General features: G+C 39.1%; 1 protein-coding gene across 2 annotated transcripts; it reads right to left on the minus strand.

The window, feature by feature from the left end:
• Positions 1–702: 702 nt before the first annotated feature.
• Positions 703–21,688, minus strand: PPIL4 (peptidylprolyl isomerase like 4). Of its 2 annotated transcripts, none has more exons than XM_065835359.2 (13): positions 21,569–21,688; positions 20,563–20,630; positions 20,410–20,474; positions 18,515–18,632; positions 16,502–16,644; positions 16,055–16,151; positions 14,550–14,666; positions 12,663–12,787; positions 10,245–10,311; positions 9,311–9,422; positions 7,693–7,789; positions 6,926–7,064; positions 703–1,151 (listed from the first exon to the last, which is right to left on the minus strand). In XM_065835359.2, exons 1-13 carry the CDS (start codon positions 21,636–21,638, stop codon positions 927–929), a joined length of 1,443 nt encoding a protein of 480 aa, XP_065691431.1. In that variant the 5' UTR covers positions 21,639–21,688; the 3' UTR covers positions 703–926. The 2 variants fall into 2 exon arrangements, with proteins under 2 accessions (XP_065691431.1, XP_071662516.1); XM_071806415.1 differs by having other exon boundaries at positions 21,533–21,663.
• Between the last annotated feature and the right edge of the window lie 2,201 nt (positions 21,689–23,889).

Consider the following 23,889-nt stretch of genomic DNA (forward strand, 5'->3'; position numbering starts at 1 on the left):
ATGCCACCTGCATTCCTCTATAGATGATGAGTTATTACCTACTTCTGCCACAAAACCTGAAAATTAATCCCACCTCAGTTTTGGCAAGTACAATGCAAGTCATAAATTCTGTTATTCTCCTAATTCCACTAGTGACTGTTGTCTTCTTTCTCACCCACCCAACAGAACCTGCATGACATGAATAGCAGCTGAATCCCCCTGACACTACAGAGGCCAGATGGGCCAAGTATCAACTGAATCTCGGTCATCCGCCAGCAATGCCACAATGCCAAGTGATCTGTGTGAATAAGTCAGCAAATAAGGGCTACTGATTATGGTGCAGCACCCCCATCACCCTTGCAGGCAGCACAGCAGCACTTCAGTGCCTTCAACCACTGCTGCACAATGGTGCCAACAAATATAGCTGGCAGGACTAAACTGACCAGAAGGACTTAATTTTGAAGGAAGGAAAGAGAGTTTTGAGTATTCACATGCAAATGGTATCTGCTCGCTTTCTGGAAGGAGTGTGCACAGCACGTTTCTGTCTCCCCAGGTCTTCTCAGTACCACAGCATCTGAAAGTGCTGAAAGATAAACACAACCTCCCAGTAGAAAGGAGGTACGTCCTGCAAATCTCTTCACAGCAGAGAAGGGCAATTCACTTTTTAGTGCATGCTTACATTTCCAAAAAGCTTTAGACAATATTCCTCAACAGAGACTCAAATCATTTCACTAATGTGTAATACTTTATTGAAACAATCTTTCTGGAATCAAGGCTTACTCCAACAGTCACACACTGGGCATCTGTAGAATCGTAAGGCCAAGGTGCCAACAGAAGGCAACTGTTTTTATCCAGTAACTGCATATCCATGTGACAGAATGTTGGAAATGCTGGAAGAAAACAGATTTTAACATATTTTAGTTCCCCTCTCTCTTTTTTTTTGTCCTTCATCTGTATTTGGACCTCTCTTTGTCTTTTGATTTCTTAGGACTTCTGCTTCTGCGTGCTTTTTTATCCCAGTCTCTTACTCGGAAGTCTTCTTTGTATTTGTCTCTTTGTTTGCTGTATGTGTAGTCTCTCTCTTGAGATCGGCTGCGACTCCGATGCCTGTCTTTCTTTTCGCTCTTCATCCTCTCTCTACAGCGTTCTCCTTCATGTTTTCGATCAGAATCCTGTCAGAGGAATTGGATAGATATGCAGTTACAGACAAAAGGTGAAAATACACAAAGACATGGAGAAAACTAGGAAAGAGTCAAGCATGGTTGGTTTCTTAGCTAAGGCTGGTACTACCTGAAATAGATTGACATCCATGATTTGAAAAAGGTAACATATTAAAAAATCCCCACTGTAGCTACATGAAGATGGTAAGTCCACAGCTTTTGCCAGCATTTATGGAAAAAAGCATGGCTGCCAAGCATGCCACTGCTTGTGTTTCCTAAGGAACTTCAGCAAAAAACAGTTATAGCAGGGATTCAACTTTGATAGTATCAAACTCTTCAATAAGCATCACACAAGCTTCCAAGCTAGATTTGGATTTTGACTCCTTATCTAAGCAATGGAAGTATTTCCATCATAGGTTTTGGTTCAAGCCCCACAGGCATTCCAGTGCTACGAAGATGCAGAACACTTTTTAAGACCTGCCTGTAATAATCCTTAATGGCCTAAATCCTAGGCTTTGGAAAAACGAACAACACTGTTACAAAGACCAAAACTACACACGCATGCACACAAACTATTTCACTTCCTTGAAGCTAGAAGTCCACAAGAAAAGGCAACCTGGGGAGTCAGTCAGACAATTAGGTAATTAAAAATTAGTTGCAATTTGCAGGCTGATGGGTACAACCCATAAAGCAAAACACACAAGGATACACTCATACACAGACGTAATGCACTCCAACAGGTACAAGCCTACCTGATTTAAAATAGCCTAAAAAGGAGAGACCAACACTATGTACTACAAGTGGTAATGGTGTTTCAGCACACACACAAAAGTCTTTAAAAAAATGCTGCAAGTTCAGGTAGCCAAAAATGAGGAAATTTTTAATTTCCCATGCTTTCTGCATATCATCACCAAGAATGCTGAGTGACTCAGCACACAGAACAGATTTGCTCTGAAGACAAATGGGGTTTATGTAACAAAGGAGGAATTTCCGTCAGTAGAACACCTACTTCACTTGTTGCACCCAACAGACACTGAGACACTGCATTAGTAAATGAAGGAAAGATGGCTTAATTACACAGATTGTGAAATGTCACACTAACAAGATTGAGGCACAGCACATTCTAGAACAATTATGTGGAGATATCAAGACCTGTACAGGCCACAGCATCATGGCAATTTTAAAAGTAAAAAGATAAAGATCACTTAGAAAGTTGAACTCTAAAACTCTAAATAGATTTTCTTAATACACAACATGTGAACTAACATTTTCAAGCACTGCTACTCTTTTGATCTTATTATTCAACTAAGATATACAGTAAAACAAAATACAAAAGGAGCTTCATAATCCTGCAGAAAGATACATATACAACTTGCTATTGAGAAGGTGTTTGGCACTTGTGTTTTGAAGGCATGATCACTTGCAAGTTTATTATCATTGTATGCTCTAGTAGACAGATACTCGTTTATCCATTTTACAGGATTTTAGTAACACCACTATTAAACACAGATCAGTACAAACTATGAAAAATGCCTGCATTAAATTATGCAGTATTTATTTCTTCATTTCAGATACAATTTTCATTTTTTAAAATACGTACTTATGAGAGTAGCATTCACAATTGTATGGCTAAAACCATAAAAACTGCATGTACAAATAAGCAAATTTATTTAAAAGAATGGTGAAGAAACACTCTACTCGAAGCAAAATTTTTTTTACAGAAAGGCAGTGATCAGGACGGTTCCCAAAGCAAACTCCCAGAGGAAACATCACCTTTAGAATTACATAGATAATGCTGAAATACTGGAGTTAAAATAAGCAACTCCTGGACCAATACACACATCAATAATCACAGATTTGATATTTAACAAAAAATTTCTGCTACTGTTGGTTACAGTAATCTCACTGGTAGCCAAATGCTAATTTCACATCTTTACTGTCAAACCTCTATTCCAGTACAGATTTTAAAACCTGATTCCATCAAAAAGGAGTGGTGACTCCAGCTATTCATAAGAAGTTTGTCCATCTTCAGAATGATGCACAGCCATACTACTCTTGTACCCAAAAGCCCCAGTCTCCATCTGTTTGAACAAGACAGGTTTCAAGCCCCTTTGTGGAAGGACCTGAGTAAACATCAGAAGATGGAAAAAACAGTGGTGGAGTAGAGAGGAACAAAACAAAAAGTCCTCGTCAGAAACATGGATGGTGGGCTTGGTGCACTGCTGCTTTCTAGCTGGTTTGTTGCTGAAGTTTCCTTCCAGCACAAACAGGAGGAAAGCAGAACAGCATCTAGCTGACAAATCCACCGAGCCAACACTGGAGACAGGCTACTGGCCCAGGTTAGTGAAGACTGGAAAGTGAAGATAGCTAGCCTATGCTGAATGACACAGAACAGGGCAACTTACTGAAAGGATTAAAAAAGTCCTATGACCATGGAGCCAGCTAAGCACAATGACCTTCACAGAAGCATTTAGAGTATAGGTGCACAGGGCAAGTCTGAAAGTGCCACAAAAAGGTTGTTACAGTACCTAGTACGATCACTGTATAAAGAAAAATATGTAGTCATTTAAATTAGAATTAACTGCACCTTAGTTCCGCCCCAAAAAAATCAGTTACGTTTCCCTTAAATAAGACTAACTTTTAAAAACCTTTGGCACAGAAAAAAATTCAATTTTTTAAACACAATTACTACAGTATTTTGAAATAAAATCTTCTACGCCCTATCCAAGTCAGAAACATGTTGTTTTCCCACTGGAAGAAGAAAAAGATTCCTCCTTAAAAAGAGGCTCTCCTATTGCTGAACTGCAGATTTCTCAATCCAGAATCACAGCCTCTTGTCAGTCAATGAATAAGTGACGACCATCCCAATTCTGTGTTGGTGAACACACATGCGGAAAGAAATATAAAAAGGGTGAAAGACTCTGGAAGTTCATGGCTTGACAAACTGCACTTCCAGGTAAATCATCTAGAAATAACATGACCACAAAAGCAGAACAAATAAGCCACCTCTACATACATTAAGCACATTAGTGACAGGTTAAAAGGAGAAAACAAATAGAGACAGTCTTTTCAGGAGGGAGATTTTGATTAAACTTTACCATGAATATAAAGAGAACAGTGTCCAATAAGCAATAAGAGCAGGAAATTAAACCCAGAAAAATCGATATCTTCGACAAAACCATACACTACAGAAACCTGGAAGTCAGGAAGCCCCTATGTCTCAGAAATTGGATAGGTAACACTCCTCCACTAATCCAGTTATCTTCAAAAAAAAAAAAAAAAATCCAAGAAACCAAAAAAAACGGGGAAAACTGGAAAGGGAACAAAGACATAATACGGATCTCAAGCAGAAGCGTGATCTGTATTAAAAAAAACTCTACCAAATCACATTCACAAACCCACACAGCAGAGCTGCCTCCTGCTCCAGACCCACATCCTGTTACCTGCTAAAAGGAAGCCACAACCCTACCCTTTCTACCCTCTGGAATTAAGTCAAACAGCACAACATTCAAAAATATGCTCTTAGAACAACAATACAGAGGCTGAAGATTCAGGAAAGGGGTGTCAGACTAAGAAAAGCATGAGTCAAAATATACTAAAGAAAAACCAGCAAGAGAACAGACAAACATGTCAACATCATGGAAACTATTCAGAAAATAAACCCCCTTTAGTCATAGCTGGAGCTGGCAGCACAAACTGAAGTTTCAGTTGCCAGAACTTCCCTTATAATACTCTGTTCTCTGTTAATTAAAATCTGTTCCACACTAGCGGCTCAGGGTGGAAGTTTATGTCTGAAGCATGGCTACTGTAATCTTTGGCCAACTAGTTGAAGAAGGTCTGCTGTTCTTTTGTTTTAAAGTTCTTACCTCAAATATATTCTAATATTTCCAAAATAAGGTTAAGGGAAAATGTTTTGTTTGTCTATATTAAAAATGCTCCCATTCATTTTGCATATGCTAAATGGGATTTGTCAACTAAGCTGCCTGCAGATTTCATTTGGAAAGGGCCATGCCCAAGACACTTATTGGATCTCTAAATCAGACTGACTACATACATCAGTATGTACATACTATACAATACACACTAACAAGAATATTGAAATACAGACACAGAGAAATATTCTTCACATAAATTCATTTTCACAGCTCCAAGGGGCAATTGTGTTGCTTGCCAGCAGCGTTAAGCCTCCACCTGTGGTTTTGGACATAAGAAGGGTAAGCTATTTACACTGAAACAGCTAAAGGTGAGCAGCAGAGAGAAAAGTAGAGGCAAAGAAGATGATACCAGAATACAGCAGCAGTAGACTACAGGAACAAATCACAATAGGAGCAGGTGACTAAATCACAAAAAGATATAGAGACAAAGACGACATCAGAGTTAAGCACTAGAAACCACTAATTTCCAGACCCTGGAAATAGTAACAAGCTTGCGTTTTTGTGCTATGAAATCCACTGCTAATGTGTCTTGCAGTGCACTTGTAACAATTATACAGAGGTTAACAGTCTATTGCTGCCAGCACTTGTATGACCTGCAGGGGTTGAGACATCTCAAGGATTTTAAAATGTTCTCTGCTGACAATGCAAAACCAGACAGTTTCACACGTATAATTTCTGAACCATCAAGAACAAAGACTACTTCCAGAAATATCTGTTTCAAGAATGTTAAAGTGACAGTGTCAATGAGTCAAAAAGATAAGGGGAAGTCTAAACCAACATTTATTCAGTCCTCTTGTATGTAGGTGCTCCAATAAAGACTTCCATTATTTGCACAGGCCCCTTCCCTCCACCCAAAGGATCCCAACTGAATTAGGATACAAAGAGTGACAAAAAGACTTGTACCACAAATGAGCAATAGGACTTACTGGTGGCACTAAAAAAAAAATAATGGCTAATGTTAATGAGAAAAGTTTTTTTTAGTATCACAGCAAGGAGCAATGCAATGGAACAACCAAATCATGTACACACTCTGTACACAGAACTTAAAGCGGCACACAAAACTCATGCCAGGAAAATGGCTTTATTTACTATAAATATTGTGGTTTGGGTTGTGGGTTTTTTTTTTCAGCTTAGCTCAGTTCTCCCTAATGCTCACACTTCAATGTTGGTTAATCCTCCACTTTATCATTTCAGACAGCGCTTCCATGAAACATCAGCACTTGACTATTCCAAGTTCAAAGAAACATGAGAACGCTGACCTGACAGGTTGCAGTGGAGCTAAGGAACGACAGAGCTACTGCTTTCTGATGATCTCCTCCACAGTCCAAGTCTTACAGCACCGTATGCTTGCACAATACAGATGCAAGCAAACCTGCATACAGATTTTACAAAAAGGCTTCCAAAACAGTTAAGGAAAACTAAAAAAAGATAATGCAAAAAGACTGTGTGTCTGATTCCATAGGGGAAAAAGCCAACACATGCTCACCTGGCAAGAAAATGAGAAATAGTTTGCATTCATGAAATATGATTAACTACTGGTTTATGAGTGGGGATATGTGAACAACAGGTTCAAAGTGCTGAAGATCTCCTACTTTATGACAGGCTACATTGCCTCTTCAGGATGTTTTGGCAAAAAGCCATTCAGACGTGCCAAGCTTCAAAAGTCCACAAAGATTTGGAAAGCCTCTTTCATAATCAGATACTAACATCTGCCTTCTGTACATTTACAACTGCTATATTTCATGGGACTTTGCACACCATATCCTCAGTCCAATATCAGACTTCTTTTTCCTGGCTTCTCTTATTAGAACAATAAACAGGTATCAAGTTAATGCACAAAGAGGCTAGTACCTTAGATTTTTTGGTCCTCTTGTCATCCTCTTCATCTTCAGAGTGGTAGTGCTTTTTCTTCTTCTGTTTTTTAGCCAAGTGTGACTGACTCGTTTGAGACTCTTCTATATCCTCATCCAGCACAAGGTCATACTTGGTACTAATAGTGTTGGTTAAGGACAGACCTGTTACTTAATAAATAGCAGAACATAAAAGCTCAGAAAGCAAACAAGAAACAGACCCATGTTTATCAGACCAGGGTTTACCAAGACTTAGTATATATTTCAGTTAGAACAGGATCATACACATTGAAAAAACTCCATGTGCTAAACTAAATGAATTCTGTCCTGTTAAACAGTACAGCCAGGTCCCAATTCTCTTTTCTGCCTGTGGACAGTTGAACAAGCTGTGGTCTTCTCATGCTCACCACAGGCAAAGTACAATCATAGAGCATGATTTACTTACTAATATGGTCTCATTTTGGATGCAACAGATCCCTTGTGAAACTACTTACAACTCTGTTATGCCACATGTCATTCCAGGGCTCTGGGCTGGAAACATTATTTACTTGCACACAACACGGGAAGTGAAACAGCACATTCTGATTTGACTAAGTTCATCGAAGTCATCAAATGAAACATGCAAAATACTTAACTCCATCTCAAACAACAAATGGTTGTATGAAGCAGCAGCGAAACACCCACTTGGTAAACTTTAAGAAGTCTTTTCCAAGCTGTTTTCATAAACTGTACTTAGAGGAAAAAAATCCTTTGAACAGAAAAGGATACTCCTGCTTTGGTTTTACCTTCTCTTTCAGAGCAAGTTTTGAAGATTTGTCACGTTCCTTTTCATAGTCTTTGAAATCGTCCTTGGTATACTGCCCACCTGTCCACAGAAAAATATATTCAATTCACTCAACTGAAAACAAACAAACAAGATCCACACCTATGACTAAGCTCTGCTTATGAATTTAAGGGCTCTTTGTAACCATAGAGAGATTCATAGCAGGATACAGTTCCAGAAACAACACTAACATCTGGGTAAGAGTAGAAGAGAGCAGGACAAGTTGTGATTTTCTGTCCTTCTCTTGCTTGCAAATGCCGTTAACCAACATACGGTTTTCTCCTCACTCATGTCCAGTGGAGACAATGTATGAACAGCATCACCAAGCAGGACTTAGCAACTAGTCCAACTGTGATTACAGGTTCTATAGCACACTACTTACAATTCTGTTACCATGAATGTCTACAGACTATTCTCATTATTAAATGACTTTTTATTCTGGGCTGCGCAAAAAGAAACCTGAGCCAGCTACAGCTTTGGAATTCAAATGGAAAACTATCAAAAAAGATTGGCATGTCTTGATTAAAGGGGGCATGACAAATTTAATTTTCTAACTATTCACTTGACAGTTCCAGCTCACAGATTAATAAACTATTCTGCAGCAATGTGCTGCCATCTCATGGTCATACTTAGAATGGCAATATTAACTGGCTGGGTCAGAAGTGGTTACTGAAGATGGAAGGACATTTTTAAGTACCATGTAACTACAACAAGATGACAATACAGTTAGCTTTCCAAAATTTAGCACAAGTTAGACTTAAATTATCCAGATAAACAGAAGTCTTCCATGTAGTCACTTAGAACAGGATGAACTGCAGAGCATGGTATAGATTACAAAGTCATCTCAGCGCTGTGCAGGACAAGTTCTAGTACCTCAGTGTCCACAACTAGGGCTCAGTGCAAACAGTTGAGTGCTGACTACATTTTTAGGCAAAGACACACAAGGACATCACCACTGCAATGAACAGTCACCTCTCCAGTTCCAGTGTTTTCCTCACATCCTCAACAACTAAATAACCACTGTATCCACCCCTCCCACCATCTTTTACCTCCCCAAACATCCTCGAACATCTGGAATTGGGTTTTACAAAATACAGCCTGCTATGCAATATGCCTGACCCACAGGAGGTGAAGAGGGGAAATCCCTGGCCTGAATACGGACTTATTCTTGTATACAACCAAATGTCACAGAGTAAATAAAGAAACTAGAAAGTAACAATGTAGTGGATATTATTTTGCTAATAAGTAATATAAAAAAACCACCTCTTTTAGAACTTGAGAGGAATAAATAATCTATTGGTAAAAATACATCTGATAAAAAGGCAATCCATGGCAATGTAACATTAACACAACAGTAGTAGTAAACTGTTCTACTCTTTCATGTGAAACAAGTGAAGAGCTAGCAACTATGTTGCTCTATTTATTACAGTACCAGGAAAATTTATATCCCTGAAGATGAGAGGATTTAAACTCATAACAATTGCTTCTCTTTATATAATACTTAAAGTCTAGAAGTTAAGACTTACTAAATTATGAGGGCCAACGAATCACAAGTGAACCTACCTTTTCCTCTCCACTTAATCTTTGCAACAGACTGGCTAAAATCCACATGTATACGTCTGTCATCTATCAGCACATTGTCCATTTTGAAGTAGGCTTTCTCACAGTCTTCCTCCTGATATTAATGTTTCCAGAAAATTTTGAGTAATGATTATTTCATAGAAATATTCACTGAAGAGCTCAAACACAAATTCAGCTGCTTAATGGCATACATTTTTTTTCTAAAATTGCATAAAGCACAGTTCTTGCATTGTGCCATTTCAAAATAAAGTTATGCTTTGTCCAAACACTTCAAATTCCATTTCTTCAGTTAATTTCACTATTTTAGAAATTTGACAATCCAGCTACGTTTGGCACATGTAAAACATCCAGAAAAACAAGGGAAAAAAGGACAGCTAATAAGTCTCCATTTTAAGTACATAACTAGGTTAAAGAAAAGTGTTTTCCAGTCTTCCTCACAGACTAGAGAAATTAGCAAACAAGAAACTATGCACCATCAAGAGAACTTTTACTATCAATCTCACAGTAAGAGCACCACATTGCTAAAGCAAGCATCATTTACAAGCCCAATATAGGACACTATCTATCTTCTTTCAGACTCCCTCCCCTCTCTCATGCAGTATGCCTTTTTTTTCTCTTAGCACTCCCTTCTTTAACTCTTCAAAGTCCTAAAGTGCTCTGGGAAAAAATGGCATCCATTTCTCCTCCTACTGGTTTCAAGACAAACTAAGAAAAATGTATCTGTGTTGTTGGGTTGAACAGAGAAAGATTTAAATGTTTGTCTCAATTAGGACCTACAATTTTTATAACTCAGTCAGTAAGAGAACAATGTTAGCTACCCCACACTTGAAGATTTCACTGTTTTTCCTTAATGGAAGTAGGCCAAAATTGAACATTTACAAGCAGACTCTATATACAGTCTACCAAAATAACATACCTTTTCAAACTCAATGAAAGCATAACAAAGAGATTCACCAGTCTTCCAGTCTCTAATCACTTCACAGCTGAAAAATTTATATGAAATCAAAATGTCAATGCTGCTGGAGCAAAAAACATAGGATAGGGAAGCACTGCTTAAAAGGGAGAATAACAGCTAAAAAAACCCAAAAAAACCAAACAAACAAAACAATCCCCACCACAACAAAAACACCTTGAAGGTATAACACTTGATTCTGAGACCTCTACTGATGTGAAGGTGTCTGCACAGAAAAAAATGCACATAGCGCTACTTGAATTACACTTAATTTGCAAGCGGTTAATACAAAGTGTATAACAAGAGATTAATTTCTGATTAATGAAATTAAAATCTGTTTTCCAACACTATTTGCTATTGTTTTTTTGCATTTCACTAAAGCAAGGCAAGAGATATCACATTCTGTTTTCTCAGTCATTTTAAAGAAAGTTTAAACTGACACCATGTGAAAAACTTTATCTTCTTAACAACCACCTCTTTAGCAACTGTCTTCTTATCAGACAGTTCACTGGGCAAAAATAAGGAGCCTAAGTATTGAATCAGTAGATGCAAAATGGGAACAATACAATAATACATCAGTATTCTCAAACTCTTCTATGACATAAGAATTCTGACTACAGGATGTTGAAGGAGGTCAGACAGGTAACAAGGGCAGGAAATGTAGTATTAAGGTGAGACTTCCCCCTTGTGTACTGAAGAAGTGACAAATCAGGATTAGGGAACATGATCCAAAAGATGACCAAGCCAGAAAAGGAAGGAAAAAAAAAAAAAAGAGAGAGAGAAAACAAGGCTATGCAGAGAAGCTATATAAATTCTTTGCAGTAGCCATCAATGAGAAAGAAGGTAAGAGCCTTGTGCCCAAACCTTTCTTTGTGGATTATTCAGAGAATCTATCTGAAAGTGGAAGCACTGCAGAAGAGGTACTGAACAAACTGACAGAGGTAAAAAAAAAAAAAAAAAAAGAAAGCCCTAGGATATCCAGAAATCATTCTGGAGCTGTAAGAGTGGCAAACACAATGCCGATTTCGCTCACACAGTCTAGTGAAGGAGCTGGGAGCCTGCCGGCCCATATGCCCATACTACACAAGCTGGTAGCAACTCAACGCACAATAGAGTCAGCGTGCATTTGAATAAATAGGACCTATTCACAACCATCTGAATAAATCAGCTAAGTCCTCTGAAAGAGTCAATATGCTTATGTGTGATGATATTCTACTTGATGCAGTTTTTCAAAATCCCTCTGGAAATTCTAATAAACTCCTGCATCAAAGGCTTTTGGGGAAACTAAGCAGCAACGGCATAAGAAACATCTTTGCATTGACAAACATGTGAAAGACCAGGTAAGAGTAAACACTCGTTTCTCACTGAGAACATAAAGAGGTCATCAGCAGAGTCTGCTGTTGATACTAAGCTGTTAAAGGCTGCAAAAATAAAGATGGAAAAAATTGCAGAAAAGTTCTTAGGAGACCATCTGAACAACAAGATAGTAAATGACATTCAACATAGATAAATGCAGCAAGATGAGCACGGGGAAGAATGCTAATTGTGCACAGTAAAAAAAAACAAAACAAAACACACTACACCAAAAAAACCCAAAACACACACACAAAGAAAAAAACCTTCAATATTAAGTAGAAAAGGAGTTGAGAGCCACTATGCCACTCTAAATCTGTAATTTCTTTAATACCCTGTGCTGCTCTGGTCCTCTCAAGATGAAAACAAAAGAACAGGAAAAGGTTGAGAAAAGGAAAACAAGGTAAGGAAAAATCCTCTAGAAAGCATAGAGTATGTATACTGGTACTCTTAGCCAGAAAAAAAAATGACTCAGGGGTATAGGATAGAGAGGTGTAGGACCAGGTTTCCCAATAGATTTCACTGCCTGTCATGTTTTTTAATACCAGTACCAAGAGGAACCAACTGAAACTACCAGGAGTCACGTTCATAACTGAAAAAGGCAGCAGGCACAGGGAACACCTTAACAAGGAATATATTCGATGCCAGAAAGGTTTATTGCTTTATCCCCAAACCGTGCATATTCCCATGGAAAAGAAAAACCCAGAAACTATATCCAAGCTCATGTAGCATCTGAGATAAAAACTGCTGAAAGGAGGGAGAGGATGGGAGGCTGGAGAGAGTATCATATGCTTTCCCTACTCCTACGCTTCCCCAGGCTTTCACGTAAAACCACTGCTGGGACAGAAGACTCATCCAGCTAGATCTGAATTTGTATCGCCATTGTTGTGATCTCCATCCGAATACATGCAGGCACAGGATAAACCTCTAGAGACGCCAGACTACTACTTAGCAGCCAAATCTGAACAGATCGGCGGGAACCAAGTTCAGTTTCAACAAAGGTTTTCTTTTCTATTTTCCAATAATTACCTTTTAATGGGACCAAATCGTGAAAATATTATCTCCAAGTCTTCATCTGTGGTCACAGGATTCAGTTTACAAACAAACAGTACATTTTCTGGTGGCTTGATATCTGCATCTGGTAAGTCTCCCACCTGTGGCATACGAAAAGATACTGTCATCCCTTTTGCCTAAAGCTCTATGCATTTTATTGCCACAAGCACACTGGCAACAGATCTTCTGAATTATCTCAGACACATTCCTATCAGAAAATCAAAAATTATTAAATGTTTTTCCTACTCAATGTCACAAAAAAGCATTTTCCATAGCACCTAAAAATGATTATCTATTTGCAATTCCACCACTGGGACTTCATGAAAGTCACAAATATCTACCTTGCCTTCCCTGTTCATAACATAACAAGCACAGGGTCCTAAAAGGTGAAAGCGTACTTTTAGAGCCACTCTGTTATAAAAATAAAAATAAAAATGGACTGGATCTATTCCCTAGTCTCTGTCTGCATCTAAGATAAACTTGCCTTTTCTTGACATCTGGCAACAGCTTAAATTTAAGATAGCTTGATAAGGATGAGCAGTTGCTTATACAACTTTGTTCAGATAGAAGGGAGAAAGCATTCATGCTTACTTATAAATAAGAGTTGTTTACAGCACAAACAACCTTCATGTTTGCAACCTTTGATCAAAATTCCCATTTGGACACAGCAAATTAAATTACAAGGGAAAATGCAAATACACATACCTCCTCTTATTGAAAGGTAGTACTTATTTTTAAAACCTGATCGAAAGACTAGTGATATTTTAAACAACTTATCTCTGTCTTTTAATTAATATGGTAACAAGAAGGTAATGCACATCAGATAGCAGAAAGGAAGAAAATAACACAAGTAAGGAGCAGGTTCCACAAAAAAGAACACAAAAAGAGTTTAAGCAGAAGACACTCTCAAGAAATTTACTGTTTTGACAGAAGAACAATGGAACTAATAGTTGGGGTTTTTTGAATCAGTGTCAACTAGCAGTACACTTAGTTCTTCATCTCTTCATCTTATGTAACATAGCTCCCTATTGCATACTACTCAGCAATACTCACTGAAAATTACTGCACTGGCTTACATACTCCACTTGCCTTTTTCAGCTAACCTTATCTGGAAAACAGGTCAATAGCTGCTGCAAAAAAAGAGCCCACACCTGCAGATCTTCTGCAACACTGTGGCCACATCTGGAATGACCTTGGTATTAGCCTCTACTGCCATCTATTCACCATAAATTTGAATTTGGTAGTTGTTCAACAGTGTCTGAGCTTTTTTGCTTGTTTTCTTTAAAAAAACGTAAGACTTCAAAGCCTTTTCACAATTTTTGTGACTATACGGAGTTTACAATTGTCAGCAGTTACCAAACATTATATTTAAGAAAGAAGAACATAAAGTTAAGCAGTGTTAAATTCAACTAATCCCACAGATGGAAAACATCCACTACATATATTAATAACACAATCTCCATGCCAAAACAGGTACTGGGAAGAGATTATCTCAAATTAGCTCAACTCTCTCCTCCATGTGCTAAACATTTTCCAGGATTAAAGATATTTAGCAGCATACTGTGTATGATATGGTTTTTAGGTGGATGCATTTCCAGCAAGTTTTGATACAGTCTCCACTGGTTCATTTTTAATCCTGGCTTTAAAAATGAAGTATCATTGGTTTTATTCAAAAACCATCTCCAGTGCTCATACTCTGCCTCCTTCATTCTACCACAGACATTTAATAGCAGAGATTCTGAGCCATGACATCATCATCAGATAAGCAATTTCAAGATAAATAGTAGAGATCCTCCTAGACTTAATATAACATGCACACACCTAAGAACAATACCTAAAAGGTAAATATAGAAAGATGTTCACCATTTCCAGGAGAATGGCACGAGTTTTTGCTTCTTTTTCTGCCTGAACTTCTTCTATTTCATCTGCAGTCCGTCCTTTCATATCATCAATTTCTTCATCTGCTCCTATTCTGCCACTCTGAAAAATGGAAGAAAAAGCTATTTATTACCAAACCATGGCCAAAATTCTTTCTCACTTTCCAAATGTTGCTTGGATTACCTCCCCCCTCACTCCCAAAGACATGAAAAATGCTTAAGCACTGTATCTCTGCAGAACTGGGCTTTAATTCTGTTCTTCCCACTTAGATTAAAAAAGAGAAGATGTTATCCTCATGTGTTTCAGGCACTATGAACTATGTATGAACTTTCAGACCCAATTTGAACCATATTCAGCTAGACAGTCTGAGTTTTTTTATACTCCCATCTTAAACTCAACATCTCACCACAAACATTAACTAATTTCTAATCTACCAGAAATGAAGATAAGGAACAGTGCCAATACCTGTGGTTGTCTAATAAGACTCAAGTATTAAATACAGTATATCACAACAAGAATTTTATTTTTATACATCTACATCTAGGTAGGATTTGAGGTTTAATTTTCCTCCTCATCAGCATCTCTAGAATGCTGCCCTACTTACAGACATTTCTACACCAAAAGGTGTATCTTCAGACAGGTTGGGGGGAAGAAAACTAAGGATAAGCTTTCAAATCTGCACAACATTGGCAGTGAGCTATTAAACTGCTTATACCATTTAATATATCTGAAGGTATGTCAGAGACTAACCACAGTGCAAACAAGCCTAATTCCAATCTTGCAATTACATCTATTAAGCTTAAAAATAACAAATATTTCTTGGAGCAAATTTATTCATTGCTTGAAACAACTGTTTCCACACACGGAAATCATCTCACATAGCAACTTCCATAACTGCATGCTATGTTATGAATAATTACCATTACATTTTTATCTTCTGTTTGAACAAATACACCACAACAGTATGCATGCTTGCAGATGTAACTCAAAGAATAACCAAGATTACTTTCACTGAAGCACAGACTATTCCACATTTAAAAGGGAAACAGCAATAGACACTTTTAATATTAATAAATATTAGTTATATTTTTGTCTTCCACCAGAGTATACAAAAAAATAGTACTGCCAAAGGTGAATACTCTGAATGTTCTGCTTATCTACACTGTAATTAAAAATCTAAACTAGGACTTTCAAATCTAAACTAGGACTTTCAAAATTCTTTTATTGACAGATTAAGCAGCTGTATTTGAGTAAACACAGCAAGAGTCCCCAATAACAGACAAGCACCTCATATACTGGAATTCAAACTGGTGTGGTACAGCAGCATCTCTTCTCCTCCTGTACTAAATATAGTGCACTCTGATTTGACAGACAAGTCTTAAAAGACAAAATTCTTATTTTGATCAAGTTTGTACTGGCCACTAATAGGGATAAATTTATTCAATTATTTCTTCCAACTTTTCCCCAAAAAAGCTATTGTAAGCACTCACATCTAGCTGTTCCTTGGTAGGTTCTGGTGAGCGATCGGGAACAGACAAGCCAGGTGGATCTTCAAATGGATCATCTAAAATTACTGTATGATTTATCCTTACAGAAAACAAAATCAAGATCAGCAGTCACATGCAAATAAAACTCTTTACCCAAGTAACAGGAAACCAGCCCTGCTGATTCTCAGTTACATCCCCAACAGCCAAACATACCGTATGCTTGTAAATACTAGCACTGATGCTTGCATAAAGGCAACAGAGCTGCACATTTTCTTACACAATTATTTATTTGAGTAGCTATTTATTTTCGCAGTAACAGTGGAATAGGAGAGTATTTAAGATACCATGTACAGGTCACCTGACATCACTATGCTAATCTTGTTTCTAAAAAAGAATAATTTGATTGTTTATAATGCATTCCTCAAAAAAGGAAGTTAAAAGCAGTCACACCTGATATCTTGATACGGGATAAAATCCTTATCTACAAAGGTTTCATTAATTGTCTTCAATACATCCATGCCTTCTGTCACTTCTCCAAATACTGTATGCACACCATCAAGGTAATCCAGGTTTTCCCCTGTAGTAATAAGAAACTAAAAAAAGAATATGCAACTCTAGTAACAGTAAACAGAAAAATTTAGGGCTTGAGTTCTACCTTAGCAGAAGCACAACTCTCAGTGAAATCAGTGGGAAAAAAAAAAAAAACAATTCTTTCTAACTTCTGTGGGAGAAAGTCTTTTTCAACGAGCCCTGAGAACACGGTGAGCCAACCAACAGCTCGCAGCCTCTACCCAAGGAAGAGAGGCTCTCACACAAGTCTCCCTTGCACCACTGGTTCACTGGACCTTTCTGTGAACTGGTTTGACTCAGTAATCTGGCAGAAAACAAGACTGGCCAAGGAAGAGCCGACAAGTTATCTGCCAGGTGGGTTTGTTGAGCAACATCAGCAAAGGTTGAGGCAGGCAGGGCCAGGACAGAAAGTTTAAGAGTATCCTTCCCGGCAGCAGTGAGCTGAGCTCAAATCCCCTGTTCAAACTGCACTCAGCAGGTGCATTTTAATAATTCTGGCATAAGCTTCCATAGTTCTACCTTCCCTTCCCTCACAAACCCTTCTCTCCCAAAACTCAGGATGCAGTAGCACCCGAGAGAACTAGAACACAGTACCATTGAGTTAGATCAGCTTGACCCGGCACTGAAATGCATCTTAACACAAAACAGGTGATTTGCTTTAGGACAGAACTGAAGCTACCAAAATTGATACCAACTGAACACTTGGTAACAAATTAAAGACCAAGGACACTTGGTAATGAATAAAGGAGGAAGAAGCAGACATGCACAAATAACAAAATACAACCATTATATCCACCCTTTACAATCTGACTGGTAACATCTCACTCCTCTGCAACACAGTTAAGACTGGTTAGTATTTGGTATAGATTACACTAAATTACATTATATCTGTAAGCCAACTCCACATAATTCCTCACTAGAATTTTTCTTTCCAAGGAAGAAGCTGCAACAATGTTCCTGGGAACTGCATTAATTCCCATACGCCTGTGTATATGCTAAAAGGCTGTATTCTCAAATGTAAGTATAAGCATCATCACTTCTTCCTAAACCCCCCACCCAAACAAACAAATTTATACATAGAATGCAAGGAAGCAGCAAATTTACTCCATACATTACAAACTCTAGCCAGAATAAAATCTTAGTTTATATCGCTCTTCCAGTATTAAAAAAACCCTCTTTCTAAAATCAAAACATGGATATTACAAATGAGGCATTTTAATATATAAAAGTGACAATGCATCTAAAACAATAATTTAGAAATAACATCATTCTATAAGATTAGAACTTTAAATATACCTACAGCAAAAACTTTGTGCATGGCAACAGGGAACAGCAGGGAACACCACCACTTTCAAAAATTCTTTTATAACAGCACTGGGATAAAACAGTGAACTTACATTGTATTATTAGTGCACACTTTTACATAGCCATACAGAGGAAACTGTGTTATGATTTCAGTTTTGAAACTAACATGAAGTTGTAACCAGAAAGTTTTAAGATTATTTTAAAATCCAATTTCCTTACTTTTCACTTCCATTTAACTACCATTCTATAAATTATCAAAGTCACATCTAGGTATTAACAGAAATAAATAAACAAAGAAAAAAAAGAGGTCTGAATTCAAACAAATAAAATTTATAAAATTAATCTATGACAAGATTTGAATCTGAGCATTTTCATCTTTCTTGTCTGTAATCATATACCCAGTGGCACCTGCGACACTATGCAAAATGCTATTCTTATCTATGGCTGTTTTTTTACATGCCTTTTAACCATATTACAAGATGATGCTATTGAGATTATGCTGTCATTGTTACGTCTTTTTGTAAATTCAAGGAATTTTCATTTAGTTACTTAGACGTGTACCAAGGCTTTCCAACACTTTATGCTGACCTGTGATCCATGCTGATCGTTGCCATTGTTCACCATTGACACGGTTCCCTTTTTCTTGTGCTTAATTCTTGGTACTTTTTCTGCCTCAAAAAATCTAGCTTGATCACCGTACAGTTGACTGAAAATATATATAACAAATATGTTACAAGGCAAAGGAATTTTTAAAAGTGAGATAAATGAATGCTGTGAAACAGTAAATAAAACATCTTAAAGAATTTTACATTGGCATTCAAATAAAAGCAGAATTGACATTGCATCCATGCACATTTTTATGGACCCATACACTTACATAATTCACTTTATATTACAGGCAACAACAGATTTTTTTCTTTGAGGCATTTCATAGTGGTTTTTTATTTGGGGGGGGGGGGGGGGGGGGGCGGGTGTGGGAGGTGGTATTTATGTTTTCAAATGTAGCATATAACATTTTTCTAAGGCATGAACCAAATGCATGTTTTGATAAATAGGTTCCATAAAAAGAAGTTGATTCACACAATAAAAACAATAATTTATGTGACAACTTTCTCCTCCAAGATATATGAAAAGCCACTAAATCTATGCGTAGACTTACTTCATCTCATAGACAGGACTGCATATAGTAATTTGAGATATACAGGGTACAGCAAATTGTTACATTATTTTTAATTTTCCAAGCCTAATCCTGACATCACTCCTTTTGTCTCACTCCATAACTGACAGAGGCATGGTCAATACACACATTTTCCCAAATGTAGTAACATTTTGCTGAGCAGTTGTGTAAGCCTCTATGAAGAGAGGATTCAAATTAAACTTTGCCCGCACCAGCCTCCTGGGTAGCAAAAATAGAAATTCCCATTTCACGGACATCAGCTGTAATGAAGACATAGAAAAGACAAACTGTCACAGATAAACTGTGCTAGTAGTGCAACAGCATTGGCCACTGTCTCAGCACACTATACCTCCCTATCTGACACACCAAAGAGCCTCAGAAGACCAGTCCTTACAAAAGAGCAGAATATCCCACATGCAGAGAGAGCTCAGACTGGCAAGTTTATCTATCTAGACTTGCATCTGCTTAGCACAATTACACTGCTTCCAGGATCACCAGAGTGGTGATCCATGTAATCCAGGTTTTTAAGGTTCTGTATTTAAGAGGCTCTGACAGACCAGACTTACAAAAGTCAATACTGGTCTAGCAATTCTGCCTCTGCTCAAACTGCTCGATCTCTCTATACTGTGTTCTGCAGCACTCCAGGTTTAGTTCTGCTCTGCAATTTTAATTCTACTTTTAGTAACAATTTCAAGGGCATCATATAGAACATATGCACTTTGCTAACTTCTATCCTAGCTCTCTGAATGATTTCTTCAATTTTTATGTGCATGACGACTGAAAACATCTTAAACAAGGAAGAAATTATTTCCTTATACACATTCAACGTGACTAAAATGAACTCTAATCTTCAGAGCAATAAGATTATTTTCTTACAGACAGAGGAAGTCAAGTATAGCCTCTCTATTCCCCCCCTGCTCAGTTAAATAAATTTTCTTACAGAAATAAAAATAGTAACAAACTGCTAATGATTTTGTCTTCTACAAAGCACTTAGTTATTATTCTTCTCCTAGAAAACCAGTTATTAGCTAACTTTTAAATAAACTGAAATTTATGTACAACTTGTTAGCTGCAACTTCACTTCTCAGGTCAGAGATAGAATACTGTCCATAAAAAATATGAATGGCCAAAGGCAGAGTAGAAATTAAAAAAACATTTAGATATGACAACCAGAGAGGCTTACATATCAACATTCTTATCTTCCTCCAGCAATTTTACCCCAAGAGAGCTGAAGACAATCTAACTGGAACCCCTATTCTCCTACACAACTTCTCTGTCGATTAACTAACACAAAAGTTTTACTTACCAAAATATTGATTCCCCTCCACGGCCAGTTCCCATGGGGTCACCGGTTTGGATAATAAAATCCCTCTGTCACAAAGCAGAATACATAAGATATTGCTTTCTTCGTGAACGTAAACCAGAAAAAAAAAAAAAAAAAAAACCTGAGAATACTCACCTGGACATTATGAATCAGACAATAGTTGTAGTACTTGACTTTGCAGAGCTTCAGAAAATTCAGACAAGCTGTAAGAAATTATATCAACATTTACTAATTAAAATCCCAGATATAATAAGTACAAACATAACATATATTCAACCTGTGGACAAGTGTTTTCAGAGCAGACTGTGTTAAGATATATCAGCATACAACCTATAAAGGCTGTGAGAAATGCTCTAAGGAGAGGTAACACAGGTAACACCTGACTCCCTCAAGCCTACCTCTAGTGATGCAGAGAGCCCTAGCTATAGCTACCTACACAGAAATGTGCATTTTTTTCTCCACAATATTCTTCCAAACACCTAAGAAACAATATCACAGTTGCCTTTCCATTTAAAATATATTACATTGTCTCAGTTTTCTGAATAATCATGCATTACACGTATAATAAACACATAATAGAAAAAAATAAAAACAAAAAACTTCTCAACAGCACGTGACGTTTGTAAGTCCCTCAAACACATATCTACGACCCGCCCGCGGGGACTGCTGACGGCCAAGGAGACCCTGGCACCCACTGGGATCTAATCCCGGGACTGAGACCCGACATGACACGCCGAGCACGGCTGGGAGAAGCTGCCCTGACTGACACCGCTTCCCGAGGAGGCCGCGCCGGCAGCGAAGCCTCGAGCTGCGACACCCGAGCGAAAGGCCGGGCCCGCTCCCAGGGGCGGGGGCGCCGCCGGACAGCGCTCGGGGCCGCCCAACGGCCCCTTTCCCGAGCGGCGGGAAACCTCGGGAACCTTCGCAGCCCCCGGAGCCGCAGGGAAGCGACCGGCGCGTCCCCGCCACCCCAGCGCTACAGCGGCCGCCATGACCAAGGCCGGGTGGTTAAAACCCGGCACTTCCTGACCGGGTCAGGCGCCATCCGGGCACGGAGGGCGGACGCGACCACCAGCCCTCCCGCCGTTTTATTCAGGGTTTCCACCTCGGCTTCCCCAGCCCCGTCCCGCCGCGCTCCTACCGCGGGGCCGCTCCTCCGTGTACAGATCAATCACCAGGTCGCCCAGCGTGGTCTCCAGCAGCACAGCCATGGCCGCCACCCGCCTTCCCACGGCGGCACGGCCCGTCGGCGCTCAGCGCCCTCTGGCGGCGCGGAGGAGTTTGGCGCGGAGACAGCGGGGCCCTGCCGCCCGCCGTCAGGCCCGGGGCTGTGGGGAGGTCGGGCACCATGGGGGCGCAGGGAGAGCTCCGCGCTGGAAGCTCTTCACCTCCTCGGGGTCAAACAAGCCAACTATCGTGCCCTGTTCCCCTGGTTCTCGCAAGCCCAGAGGCTACGGGAAAATACGGTGCGACTGCGCCCCGACACCCCTTCCCCGCGGCGGGGACAACGCGGGAGGCAGCCGGGGTAGGGGACCCAGGAGCCCTTCCTGAAGGGGATGGCGGAAAATGGAGACACTCCCCAGGAGCAAACTTCTCCGGCAAAGCAGGGGTGTTGAGGCTGATCATTCAGCTCTTGAGCGTGGTGCTCACTGAGGGCTGTGTGTGCTTATTCTACATAGTCAAGTAAAACCCCTTTTACCTCACAGTTATTATTTAGAGGGCTATAAAGTGATTAGCAGTCCCAGTATTTGCCTGCAGCCTATGGTACTGGGGGCAACACTGAAAACATAGACCAGCAAATCGAATTTATTCCCTTCCAACGGATGCCATAGCATGGTGGTTCTCGGTCTTACGTGTCTCAGCTGCGCTAATGCAAAGGCAAAGCAAGGGGCCCTGCTCTCCTGCGCAGAGCTGCTATTACGGGCTGCACTGTCTTCACCTCTTTCCGGATCACACTCTGGCACTCACTGCACAATGAGTTGATTCAAGTCGCTAATCTGATGGGAAACAATTTATTGTTTTATTGCTGAATTTGTTTTCTGCCAGTTTAGTGACCCAAACTGACTCGCTGCACAGTAAAAGGGAATCAGCGAAGGGAGGCAGGGGGAGCAGGAGTGCACAGCACACAGTACAAAGAGGAGCACGTAGGTTATTAAGAGCAGGATCTCCTCTTTAAGAAGCAGCAAGAGTAGTATCAGATCACATTACATAACAGCATCCTTATAAAGAGCCAGGAAGGGTATTTACTCACTTTTCACCACTATCCTGCTGCGTGATGGTCCTGGAGACATAGTGGTCTGGTCCCGGGACCAAGATCTGCACTGCAGGGAGGTGATTTCTGCCTCCACAGTGTGCTAGTCTTCAAAGCTGTGCTATCATCAAGCATTTTGCAGTGTTGTATTGTTTTTGTGTGCTTATTCCCAGTATGCACATCAATCCTGAATTGATTCAAGGCTGGTTTTAAGCCATCCTGAATGGCAGTTATTGATAGAAGAAAGCACTATAGTACACATTACACTTATTACTTTGAAACTTTAAGAGGGATGTAAGCAGTACATCAGTTTTATGCAAGCCTATGCTGACAAAGTTTAACTATTTGCTTGCTACTTCAAGAACTCATACCTTGCACTTCAATGAGAGAGCAATCCACCTACTTAGGCCAGACTTTTATAACTTATTTTAGTCATAAAATAAATAATAATTTCCTTATTCTTCATACTGGTTTTTGTCTTCTAATAACCCATGGCTATAATGAATGTGGATTTTCATGATCCCTTTAAAAAGACAGAAACCTTACTTGTAATTTAAATATAAAATCACTGAAATACAGCACTTCTGGCACACTCAGCAGCTCAAGTGGTAGTCAGTCTCATTACAAAATACCTAAAAATGTTACATATTTTAATAGTTATAAATATCAGGACACATTCACCAGTAGATGAGAGGAGCCCAGGGGGCATGTGCCTGAGCCAAAAGGGGAAGGTCCTCCTTATGCTCCCAGGGTGTCCCAGCATTGAGTGGTTATTGATTCACCCTAGGGGAGACCACTTGTGAAACTAGACCACGCGTTACTTGGTTATTGCAAGGAATTTTACCATTTATGTTAAATAAAACTGTTATGACATCCATTGTGATGCGAGACTAAGGAAAGCTTTGAAATTTGGAAAAAACAGAAGTATGTTGAAAGCATTTTTAGTGCATTATGTTTGCAGTTTTAATTAAGTTCCAGGAGAATAAAAAGAAAGGAAGAAAGGATTGAAGAAAAGGAGGTGCTAAAATATTGGGAGAAAAAGGAAGAGCGAGGGAAACAAAAATGGAAAGAAGGCATTGCTTGATAGGTAGTTTACCAGGAAACTTGCAAAAGAAGACAGTCAAAAAGGAAGAGGCATTCATCTCTTACTCCATTTCAGTGAGACACTAAGTTCCTCGAGGTCAGCTGAGAACCCAGCCTGCACTTTGCTG

This window comes from Patagioenas fasciata, chromosome 3 (assembly GCF_037038585.1).
Source record: "Patagioenas fasciata isolate bPatFas1 chromosome 3, bPatFas1.hap1, whole genome shotgun sequence".
Lineage (NCBI taxonomy): Eukaryota > Metazoa > Chordata > Aves > Columbiformes > Columbidae > Patagioenas > Patagioenas fasciata.